Source organism: Salvelinus sp. IW2-2015, linkage group LG6.1 (genome assembly GCF_002910315.2).
Source record: "Salvelinus sp. IW2-2015 linkage group LG6.1, ASM291031v2, whole genome shotgun sequence".
In the NCBI taxonomy this organism is placed as follows: Eukaryota; Metazoa; Chordata; class Actinopteri; order Salmoniformes; family Salmonidae; genus Salvelinus; species Salvelinus sp. IW2-2015.
Genome location: NC_036845.1, coordinates 15,166,770 through 15,179,891, shown reverse-complemented (window position 1 = coordinate 15,179,891; position 13,122 = coordinate 15,166,770). Strand labels below are relative to the sequence as shown.

The 13,122-nt window shown below is 40.7% G+C and overlaps 1 protein-coding gene and 1 pseudogene across 1 annotated transcript in view; both read left to right on the top strand.

The window, feature by feature from the left end:
* phldb3 (pleckstrin homology-like domain, family B, member 3) overlaps positions 1–4,283 on the top strand; it is a 28,895-nt gene extending 24,612 nt beyond the window's left edge. The window contains exons 11-12 of the mRNA XM_070443829.1: positions 2,595–2,717; positions 2,909–4,283. Of these exons, the coding sequence (XP_070299930.1) occupies positions 2,595–2,717; positions 2,909–3,043 (258 nt within the window). The 3' untranslated portion in view covers positions 3,044–4,283. The remainder of the gene's footprint in view (positions 1–2,594; positions 2,718–2,908) is intronic.
* Positions 4,284–9,970: 5,687 nt separating this feature from the next.
* The window catches only part of LOC139027840 (B-cell receptor CD22-like), a 9,136-nt pseudogene continuing 5,984 nt past the window's right edge, over positions 9,971–13,122 (top strand).

The following is a 13,122-nucleotide window of genomic DNA, read 5'->3' as shown; positions in this document are numbered from 1 at the left end:
AGATTGTGTCATCTGTGGATCTGTTGGGGAGGTATGCGAATTGGAGTGGGTCTAGGGTATCCGGGAGGATGCTGTTGATGTGAGCCATGACCAGCCTTTCAAAGCACTTCATGTTTACTGACGTGAGTGCTACGGGGTGGTAATCATTTAGGCAGGTTATCTTCTCTTCCTTGGGCACAGGGACTATGGTGCTCTGCTTGAAACATGTAGATATTACAGACTCAGTCAGGGAGAGGTTGAAAATGTCAGTGAAGACACTTGCCAGTTGGTCCACGCATGCTTTGAGTACACGTCCTGGTAATCTGTCTGGCCCTGCGGCTTTGTGAATATTGATCTGTTTAAAGGTCTTGCTCACATCGGCTACCGAGAGCGTTATCACACAGTCGTCCAGAACAGCTGGTGCTCTCATGCATGCTTCAGTGTTGCTTGCCTCGGAGCGAGCATAAAAGCATTTAGCTCGTCAGGTAGGCTCGTGTCACTGGGCAGCTCGCAGCTGGGTTTCTCTTTGTAGTCTGTAATAGTTTTCAAGCCCTGCCACATCTGACGATCGTCAGAGCCGGTGTAGTAGGATTCAATCTTAATCCTGTATAGACTCTTTGCTTGATTTATGGTTCGTCTGAGGGCATAACGGGATTGCATACACATAGGCTTATGAGCCCAAGCCCATTTTTAAAAAATGGTATTAAAATATTATTGTGCAGTTATACAGTACTTATCGCTTATTATTCATGGCAGAAAAACATAAAATAAAACTATTTTAAGATGTCTTTGGTGCACAATTGGTCGAGCCTATACCCCAAAATTAAACAAATTTGAGTAATCAATCYCCTRTGAGTGTGGATTMTATTKGTATGCATACTGGATGGACTGGTTACCTAATGCTATGCTCCAAAARGTCTATCCACGAGTCTYGGAGAGAACYTATAGCCCTAGGCGATGCAGTCGGTAAATTGAGTGTGCAGGGCGATTTTGAATAGCCTAGTAATAGGGAATGAATTGGGTGACACATTACCTTTAGCTATACAGAATATCTCACCACCATGCATTTCCATCTCTTCCTCTRTCCTTTATTCCTTTCTCGAGCAGGCAGACGGGCTGTCAACAGTTTAATGAAATATGTTTCTTTGCGAAGACATGTTACTATCCATGTTCCAGCAAATATTTCACTTGGTGTTCCAAAATGAAGCAATGGGTAGCTGCAGTAACAGGGTTGGAGAGCCCATGGCATACAGAGTTTGGGTGGAATATCACCTGTCGCGCAGCTAGAGCATGCTCCTGAAAAGGTCTTGATGCTGGGAGTGAAATAGGCGTTCTTATATTTATTTCTCAGATGCTCATATTAAGCGCATGCTCCACTATAAAACCCAAGTAGCCCACCTGTCATCATTGAAAAACGGACCGGTGGGAAAGCACGCGGCCTCCATTCGCTATTCGAGAGCATACCCATTCGCTATTCGAGAGCATACCCATTCGCTATTCGAGAGCATACCCATTCGCTATTCGAGAGCATACCCATTCGCTATTCGAGAGCATACAGATGATGTCTTTTTTTCCCCTGCCGCTGTTCCTGCCCATTTGATAATGGGCATTCTAAATCAAAACTAATTTTACATATTAGTAAAGACAAGATTAAATTGAGAATAGTTTGATGGGTGAAAATATAATCACTTGATGAGAGAACAGCTGTGCAGCCTGAGGCAAGTAACAGAAACGCAAGCTTTTTTTTAATACTTTCTCAAATCATGAATAGCCTATAGTCGCATCATGCAGGGGGGCGGAACTTTGGTTTTAGAAGTGGGAGGGACATAATTATTCCAAAAAAGTTAAATCAGATAAACACTCCAAACAGCCTACTGCTCGGAGGCATCCGCATGGTCCTAAAGCACACCCTAGCCTAGTTTTSTATCACATTCCAAAACTGGGGGTGGACCATGTCCCCCTCCCCCGTCCACAGTTAAAGTTTCGCCTCTGGCATGCAGCCCATATATGTTTTGATTTCTAAGAGATTCTAAGGTTTGTATCATTCACAACTAAAGTTGTGAAATAATTCTGAATCTAGGATAATATAGGGCCTGTTTCAAATGATCACTTTTACGCTCAGGGACTAATTAGGGACTGATTTAGACCTGGGACACCAGGTGTGTGCAATTAATGATCAGGTAAAACAGAAAGGCAACCGGCTCTAGACCTCGTAGGGTAAGAGTTGAGTATCCCTGGCCTATGGCATTGAGCATAGCCAGATAACATACAGTAGGCCAAATCATATTCTGTTCCTCCGAAATACATGTTCTTCATATCATAATGTTTCTTTAGACCTGCCTAAAAMAAATAATGGATGTATTGTGATGGTGTATAGTCAATTGATTTATTATACTTTTTAAAAATGTAGATGTTGCAAGGTGTGCATCAGCGGCTTGTATTCAGGTTGTATGCGTGGAGGCCTGGAGATACTAAACGTGTTTATGTTAATTGCCGGTCAATCACCATGAGACTGGCAGACTTTTGCATGACAATAACCGGCTGACAAAATGTAATGACCCCCACAGCCCTACTAAATGCCTATGTGATTTGTGTCTGTCTCTCTCTTTCTTTCTCTCGTTCTCTCTCTAATTGACTATTGTTTACCTTCAGACTGTGATGAGAGGAAGCTAAAGGGGGTGATCTACTTCCAGGCTATAGAGGAAGTCTACTATGACCATCTGCGCACAGCCACTTCAGTGAGTCCTCATATACAGTATTTTATCACCATAGAGAGGGAACAATGTGCCCATGATATCACCACAACTGTTAAAGAGATGATCCATTCATGCATTCAATGCTTGACACCAAATCCCCAAAATTATGGCTCTCCCACCATTCATCTCACTCTCTCTCTCTCTCTCTCTCTCTCTCTCTCTCTCTCTCTCAGTCGCCGCGGCCCAGCCTTACGTTCTGTGTGAAGACGTACGAGCGCCTCTTCTTCCTGGTGGCGCCCAGCGCCGAGGCCATGAGGATCTGGATGGACGTCATTGTCACAGCAACAGACGAGCACAGCCGCTACTGACCTCGACTTTACACCTGCCCCCTTTCCTGTGTCTGTCTGACCTACCCCTTGGGCTGAACCTCCATTCAGCTGGCTGACTTGGCTAACCTGGCTACAGTTTCAGCAGTTCACATTATGTGGGGAAAACTGCAATCTTCAACCTCCACCCTCCAATGAGTGTAGGACCCAGTTAGGCAGCCATTTTGATGCCTGAACTTTACCTCATCTGAGTGGTGGAGGTGGAGGTGAGGAGTGATGAGCCGAACATAATGTTCAGGAAAGCTCTTCCTGAAGGAACTGACATTTGATTCTGGATAGTTTCTTAGGAGCTTTGATGGCATGGGACTGAGTGGCAGACTCTTACAGGTTCTGTGTGGAACAAGAGATGTTTAGAGGATGGAGGAGGGACAAGGCCATGGGAATATAAAGACGTGGATGTGCAAGCTGGAGCAACCATTGGACATCTTAGAGTCAGTGCCAACCATGATATACTGATGATATACTGACAGACAAACCTATGATGTTTTTTATTAGTCTCAAATCAGGATTTAATGGTTGGTGTCTCTCTACCAGCTGTGTTTGAGCTCTCTCTTGTGGCCAGATTGAAGTATTGAAGTACTACAGCTTCCATTGAAATATACAGGTAGCTGACAAAGTAAAGGAAACACCAGCATAGTGTGTCTTAATAGGTCATTGGGCCAACCACGAGCAAGAACAGCTTCAATGCACCTTCGTGTGGATTCTACAAGGGTCTGGAATTCTATTGGGGGGATGCGACACCATTCTTCCATAAGAAATTCCATACTTTTGTGTTTTGTTGATGGTGGTGGAAAATGCTGTCTCAGGCGCCGCTCCAGAATCTCTTATAAGTGTTCAATTGGCTTGAGATCTGGTGACTGAGTTGGCCATGGCATATAGCTTTACATAGTGTTAATGCTCATAAAATCATTCAGTGACCACTCGTGCCCTGTGGATGGGGGCATTGTCATCCTATGGTGGCATAGCCATGGTAGACAAAATAATAGCCAAAGTAATGGCCTGCCCAGCATTTTTATACATGACCCTAAGCATGATGGGATATCAATTGTTTCAATAACTCAGGAACAACACCTGTGTGGAAGCACCTGCGTTCAATATACTTTGTATTCCTCAATAACTCAAGTGTTTCCATTATTTTGGCAATAACCTGTACATGTTGAAAATATGTATATTTTTCATCTGTCAAAAGGGCTGTTCAGAGTCAATAAAAACACTAACCGAGCATTCCGATCTCAAAATTGATTGTTTGTTTTTTACTATCAACACAGAAATACTATATGCTTATAAATGTATTATTACTATTATTTTTATTAATATCATTAAAGGTTATTCATAGACTTTTGATGACTTTTTGTGAAAACAACATTCCCTACTGATTCCCATTGCTTCAATGTCTACTTGAAATCCACTTTTTAATCATGCTTTTATTTTTACTTTCCTGCCAGACAGCTATAGAGCTATACACACTGGCACCCACAATCAGATATATTAGTTATGGTAGTGACCGTTTCAAATTGATAGGAATTGAATGGGAACCATGTTTCTCTTGCCCCCAGCTGTTGTAACATGAAGAGAGGAGATTGTATTATTGGTTGAATTACAAGGTAAGAGTTTAACAATAACGACATGTTTATCAAAAATGTTTTTGCTTATTTTAACTTATCATTAACTACTGTAGTATTTCATTATTGTTATTTATGTGATAATGCCCAAGAAGCCGGTGTTTGGAGGTTCGTTTCGGGCCGGCAAACCGTGCCAAAATATCTTCCAAACACTGGCTTCGAGGGCATTATCACTCGTATACAACGTGTTACCAACATATTCAAATAATGATTGACATATTTTAATTAAAAACGTTATTTTGATGATTTTATTAATAGTATTTCATCCTTCCACAAGATATAGTCCCGACACATATCTAGAGTTGCTACCCAAGCAGGCTGGTCGTTCATTCTATCGGTTCGGTTGCTAGAGACGCGAGCCAGTCATTAAGTCTTTTTGTTAGTGTAGCAATAGCCTAATAAAGTTTGCTTAACTAAATATATTTGTCTGCTGTGACCACAACACAAAGCATATTGAAACAGTTCTGTATCTATGGACGCGACCCAGTCGTTCGTTCTAAATGTTCCATTGCCATCCATACTGGCTGGCAAAGTTCTTATCCATTGCTTGCTAGCTAGCCATCTACGGCTAACTTAGTCACGTCAAACAGTGCAGACAGAATAACAACAGTAGCTGCATTTGTTTAGGCTGTTTTCTAGTGACATTTATTTGGTTACATCCATAACAATGAGCTAATGAGGCGCGATTTTGCCTGGCATAGAACATGTACTCTCTTGTCAGGACACTGTTGTTCAGAGGAGCTAGCCAACAACGCAGCTAACACAATCGCTTCAAACTGAAGCTGTAAAGACTGCAAACTAGCTGCATTTCGTTTCGTTTGACCTTTTCTTTGTATATATCCATAAAAATGATGCCATCTGATTAATGATTTCAACTGGCTGAGAAAAGCTGCCTGTCTGTCTGTCTCGTCCCGACTCCTGACCCTTACACGTGCATTACTATGGGACAGTTGGAGATCGAAWTTGAATATTGAAACAATGTTGCAAATGTCAGAGAGACAGACAGCAAGGTTTATACAAATCTCTGCTGTTGAAAACTAAATGTTAGTCCAAAAAAAAGTGAGATAATCTCTAGATGCTTTTTATAGTGGACATCAAGTTTATAAAGTGCCTGGCTGGGCTGATGAGACAGTGGATTGTGCAGTCAGATGGAACAGAGTAAATAGGCATTTTAATGTAATAGATTTAGGGTGGTAATTTGTGGAATAAACACCGGCTGGAATGCAGTTTTAACCAATCAGCATTCAGGATTAGACCCACCAGTTGTATAAACTTTATTATACTGTACACTGATTGTACAAAACATTTCATATCCTGAACATCCCTTATCACCGTTCCTACCTATCCCAATATTACCTGAACTTTGAATAAGACAACAGTCTTCTATTTGTGTTTCCTGAAAGCATCGATATTGAAGTTAAAGGTACATTATTACTATTTACAACAGTTCTGTGTTTTTATTTCTGGTGATTGAGCTTAGTTACTGTGTTCACATGTTTATGCAGGTGGTTTATTAATAAGTTGGAGAAAGAGTTTTCATGGAATCCAAAGGCTGCTATGACATTAGCTAGCCTAGCATGTTGACGAAAAAGGTAGTTTCATAAAGAACTTGCAGTATTTCAATCTTCTTGTTTTGTCAGTTAGGATAATGGGYTAATCAGGAGTACAGCGCCATCATTGGATTGAGGTACATTTCCCAAGCCGTATCTACGGTGTCCACATTCTGGGATAGAACCGTTCTGACTAGAGATGAAAATGTAATGAAAATCTAGTTGCTAGCAAAGATTACATTAAAGATTACATTAATGGCATATTACGCCACATCACCATTTTTATTTTATTTATTTTTAGGGGGTGGATCAGCTTTAATATTGCAGATAGATTGTTCCGTCCATCAATGTAATTGTCTGCATAATTTCCAATCCCCCATATATTTTTTGGGTAAATATATATATACAGTTGAAGTCGGAAGTTTACATACACCTTAGCCAAATACACTTAAACTCAGTTTTTCACAATTCCTGACATTTAATCCGAGTAAAAATTCCCTCTCTAAGGTCAGTGGTCCCGTGTGGCTCAGTTGGTAGAGCATGGCGCTTGCAACGCCAGGGTTGTGGGTTCATTCCCCACGGGGGAACCAGATGAATATGTACGAACGTTCCAATTTGTAAGTCGCTCTGGATAAGAGCGTCTGCTAAATGTCAGTTAGGATCACACTTTATTTTAAGAATGTGAAATGTCAGAATAATAGTAGAGAGAATGATTTATTTCAGCTTAATTTCTTTTAAATCACATTCTCAGTCGGTCAGAAGTTTACATATACAGTGATCCCTCGCCACTTCGCGGTTCACTTATCGCGGATTCGCTATTTCGCGATTTTCATAATGCATTTTTTTTTTTTTTTTTGGTGCATTGTGCTCTGCATTCTGATTCCGCTAAAAACTCCATCCCGCTTCTTGTATCAAAACATGCTACGAATTGTGCTATCATTTTGTCGTCTCGTGCATTTATGTGTACGTACATAAAACAGCTTGGCAAATTTACATTAAGTTGGCCAAATTATCTTGTAATTTCGAACATCTCCTAAACCTAAATGTCGACGAAACGGCCTACACGTGAGTCACTGTATTTGTATATGTAATAGTTGCTAATTGTAAAAAAAAAAAAAGTTTCTATTTCGCGGATTCCACTTATCGCGGGTCATTTTCGGAACGTAACCCCCGCGATAAACGAGGGATTACTGTACTCAAAGTATTTGGGTAGCATTGCCTTTAAATTGTTTAACTTGGGTCAAATGTTTCGGGTAGCCTAACACAAGCTTCCCACAATAAGTTGGGTGAATTTTGGCCCATTCCTCCTGACAGAGCTGGTGTATCTGAGTCAGGTTTGTAGGCCTCCTTGCTCGCACACGCTTTTTCAGTTCTGCCCACAAATGTTCTATAGGATTGATGTCAGGGCTTTGTGATGGCCACTCCAATACCTTGACTTTGTTGTCCTTAAGCCATTTTGCCACAACTTTGGAAGTATGCTTGGGGTCATTGTCCAGTTGTAAAACCCATTTGCGACCAAGCTTTAACTTCCTGACTGATGTCTTGAGATGTTGCTTCAATATATCCACATAATTTTCCTACCTCATGATGCCTTCTATTTTTGTGAAGTGCACCAGTCCCTCCTGCAGCAAAGCACCCCCACAACATGATGCTGCAAGCCCCATGCTTCATGGTTGGGAGGGTGTTATTCGGCTTGCAAGCCTCCCCCTTTTTCCTCCAAACATAACGATGGTCATTATGGCCAAACAGTTCTATTTTTGTTTCATCAGATCAGAGGAAATTTATCCCAAATGTACGATCTTTGTCCCCATGTGCAGTTGCAAACCATGGTCTGGCTTTTATATGGCGTTTTTGGAGCAGTGGCTTCTTCCTTGCTGAGCGGCCTTTCAGGTTATGTCGATATAGGACTCGTTTTACTGTGGATATAGATACCTTTGTACCTGTTTCCTCCAGCATCTTCACAAGGTCCTTTGCTGTTCTGGGATTGATTTGCACTTTTCACACAAAAGTATGTTCATCTCTAGGAGGCAGAACGCCTCTCCTTCCTGAGKGGTATGACAGCTGCGTGGTCCCATGATGTTTATACTTACGTACTATTGTTTGTACAGATGAACGTGGTGCCTTCYGGCATTTGGAAATTGCTTCCAATGATGAACTAGACTTGTGGAGGTCTACAATTGTRTTGCTGAGGTCTTGGCCCTCTTTCTTTTTATTTTCCCAGGATGTCAAGCAAAGTGGCACTGAGTTTGAAGGTAGGCCTTGAAATACATCCACAGGTACACCTCCAATTGACTCAAATTATGTCATTTAGCCTATCAGAAGCTTCTAAAGCCATGAAATCATTTTCTGGAATTTTCCAAGCACAGTCAACTTAGTGTATGTAAACATCTGACCCACTGGAATTGTGATACAGTGAATTATCAATCAAATAATCTGTCTAAACAATTGTTGGAAAAATGCAGGTCACAAGCTCACTCATAAGTGTATGTAAACTTCCGACTTCAACTGTACAGCACCCAAAGTTTGGACACAACTACTCACTTAAGGGCTTTCTTTTTACTATTTTCTCCATTATAGAATAATAGTGAGGACATCAAAATTATGAAATAACACATATGGAATCATGTAGTAACCGGTCCTCATGAGAGCCAGTTTCATCATAGCGCTTGATGGTTTTTGCGACTGCTCTTTAAGAAACATTCAAAATTCTTGAAGTTTTCCAGATTGACTGACCTTTTTGTCTTAAAGTAATGATGCTGTTTCTCTTTGCTTATTTGAGCTGTTCTCGCCGTAATATGGACTTGATATTTTACCAAATAGATCCATCTTCTGTATACCACCCTAACTTTGTCACAACACAACTGATTGGCTCAAACGCATTAAGAAGGAAAGAAATGACACAAATTAACCTTTATCAAGGCACATCTGTTAATTGAAATGCATTCCAGGTGACTACCTCACAAAGATGGTTGAGAGGATTCCAAGAGTGTGCAAAGCTGTCATCAAGGCAAAGGGTGGCTACTTTGAAGAATCTCAAATATAAAATGTATTTTGATTTGTTTAACACTTTTTTGGTCACTACATGATTCCATATGTGTCATTTCATTTTGATGTCTTCACTGTTTTTCAACAATGTAGAAAATAGTACAAATAAAGAACAACCTGCAATGAGTAGGTGTGTCCAAACTTTTGACTGGTACTACATATATCATATACATAAACATGCTAACTGTTTAGGGGATACATTTGTTTCATACATCTCTGATCTTGTCAATATCTGATATTTTTTTTTACTTACTGTGAATATAATCAGAATAGTCATCATCATAATAGTACATTAAAGTATCATACTTTATATGTTCATACATTACTAGACCAACCAATTTAAAATCTATAGGTTTACCAAACTATTAAGTGATTATAAATGAAGAGCAGTCGGATTAAGTAATCGTGAAATGTATTCGAACAAATGAGAAGACAATCATATCAAAAGTAATGTTTCTAATTACTTTCTAATTACTTTCTATGAACATGTGAAACATGTTTTTCTCGATGGAACACTAATTAKATTTAGTGACAAAGTGACTGTATGATTTTGTATGTTGTACTTAGTCTATTGAAAATGTGCTTAGAGTTTTGAAACTGCCTTTTTGATCAATCTGTTCTGAGTTTTTTACTAAGCGTTGTGACAATGTACCATATACTTGGGAAAATTGCATACAAAAAACTGTACTATTCTAATCTTGCTTTCCTCTTTGTCCATCATAGTTTCCTTTTGCAAACTTGAAATACCCTTCAACATAACTGGAGAGCACTTGACCGCAAAGGAGGGTTCCTGCATTACAATCAAATGCACTACCAGGTTTATGAAAAATGAACAAGATCAATGGTTTTGGATGAAAAATGCAAAGTGGAATGACACCATGCATGATTTCACTGCCACAATTGTAAACAGTAACACAAAGGCCCAAACCCCTGCCCCTGAATTTGCAGACAGAATAAAGTACATTGGTTCTGTGAATTTTGGATGGGCCACACAAAGCGARTGCATCCTACTCATCAACAACCTGGAAAAGACCGACAGTGAGATCTACAAATGCAGATATATAGGAAAGGTTGGAAAATGGATGACTGAYGCAGGTCTGAATCTTACAGTTGAAGGCAAGTTCACCTTACAGATACATCTGGATATCAATTTCCAATAATAATCCAAATAATCACAGCTATTCGATTGACAGTGTTGTCTGTACCTATATGCACCTGTTACAATATATATTAGTGTACATGATGCTTTCTGTAATAGGGTAGAGGTCGTGAACACACCCATGGTCTTAGAAAATGTACCATGGACTGACAGAGGCACAATGGTGCATTCAACATCTATACCCTCTTACATTTTGTAATGTACAATATAATGTTCTGTCTCTGTCTGATGTCTTGCCACTGCAGATGATCCGTGCCAGGTTAGAGTTGAGAAGCTGAACCCATCAACAGTTAAAGAGTCTGAGCCTGTGACCATTCGATGCTTCACGTCACGGGCATGTGGATCACACCCAGAGTTCACAGGGCTTGGTCGGTCAGACCGTAACGCCTTTCCACCTACGAGGATAACCGTAAAAGCAGTATGGTCAGCTTTAATGCTAGCTGGCAGGATGATGGGAGGGTGCTGTCCTGTCAACCACAGGGGACCAAAGACCAGTGTGTGAGCAAGAGCATCAAGCTGAAGGTTGAATGTGAGTTCATTACTGACTTTCTAGTTCAAACTGTGTTTATCGTATCGCGGAAGTTCAGCGTGATTGAAATGTAAAGGCAATGTTCCCGTGTATTCACGGTAAACGCTGCATATGTCGGCTCAGTCGGGAATTACCTTTACATTTATATTCCACAAACTGAAACGCTTCAGCGATACAGATTGAATAAAGCGCGTGATTGGCTTTATCATGTCCATTGCATTATTTTTGTTTCAACCATTTTTTATAACAAAGAAATTACAATACTAATTTGATGTTTAATGTTTTGTGCTTCTTGTTTTCAGAATTGAGCAATTTCTATGATTTCTTTTTTGTCTTCTCTTTGAAAGATTCCCCTAAGGAGACGAAGGCTGTTGTAAATTTGTCAAATGTAAAGGATGGTCTGTCAACCCTTACTTGTCCCAGCAGAGGGCACCCCAATGCTACCCACTCCTGGTTTAAAGACAGTCAAAAGACTGAATTCAGTGGAACAGAATTGTTGATTCCATCTATCACACCTACACAGGGCGGGAATTACTACTGCAAAGCTGTAAACCAACATGGGACCCACGACTCAAATATTGTTACAATCAATGTTAATTGTGAGATATTCCCTATTTGTGTAATCCAGACATACATTTTGTATCACAGGGAAATAATTAATTTAAATAATGTTTTAGGCAGTCTCTGTCTCACATCCATGCTTATATACATTGTGGAATTGACTTTTTAATACATAGACAATGAAGGCAGCTTACACAGTTTTGATTCAATTGGAATACTCTCTCTCTCAGATGCTCCTGTAGGAGTGCACATTGAAACAAATAAGGATCTGTCTACAATCAAAGAAGGAGATCAAATCAAATTAACTTGCATAGTGCAGAAAAGCAAGCCTGAAGTGCATTCATGGTCTTGGTTCAAAGACATGGACAAAATAACCAATACTTTAAAGGAGTATACCCTCAGCAGTGTACAGCCAGAGGACAGAGGTCATTACTACTGTGAGGCGAGCAATGATGTTGGCAGTYGAAGMTCATCATCAGGATATCACATAAGGTTTTTCTGTACGTCTTTTCCCATTTTAGCATGTTCAAACACTGTACTGGCCAGAGGAACAACAATTATAAATTCAAATGTATGCTGAATGTCAAATTCTTCCATCCATCCATCCAATATCAATATCAGGAACTACTCAATAATATATGCTGTGCTGTAGAAATTAATATACAGTACCAGTCAAAAGTTTGGACACACCTACTCATTCAAGGGGTTTTCTTAATTGTTTTATATTTTTTTCTACATTGTAGAATAATAGTGAAGACATCAAAACTATGAAATAACACATCTGGAATCATGTAGTAACCTGTCACGTATTCTCCCTCTCTGGCCTCTAGGTCACCAGACTGCTGATTATTACACACACCTGTCACCGTCGTCASGCGCACCAGCGCTTGTTGACACTCACCTGGACTCCATCACCTCCTTGATTACCTGTCCTATTTATGTCATTCCCTTTGGTTCCGTCCACAGGCGTTATTGTTTCTGTATCTGTTTCCTCGCAAGGCTTCTGGCCCAGACGGCATCCCTAGTTGCATCCTCAGAGCATGCGCAGACCAGCTGGCTGGTGTGTTTACGGACATATTCAATTGCTCCCTATCCCAGTCTGTTGTCCCCACATGCTTCAATATGGCTACCATTGTTCCTGTACCCAAGAAGGCAAAGGTAACTGAACTAAATGACTACCGCCGCGTAGCACTCACTTCTGTCATCATGAAGTGCTTTGACAGACTAGTTAAGGCCACCTTACCCGCCATCCTAGACCCACTTCAGTTWGCATACAGCCCCAACAGGTCCACAGATGATGCAATCGCCATCACACTGCACACTGCCCTATCCCATCTGGACTAAAATAACACRTATGTAAGAATGCTGTTCATTGACTACAGCTCAGCATTCAACACCATAGTACCCTCCAAGCTCATCATTAAGCTGGAGGCCCTGGGTCTCAACCCCGCCCTGTGCAACTGGGTCCTGGACTTTCTGACGGGCCGCCCCCAGGTGGTGAAGGTAGGAAACAACATCTCCCCTTTGCTGACCCTCAACACTGGGGCCCCACAAGGGTGTGTGCTCAGCCCTCTACTGTACTCCCTGTTCACCCA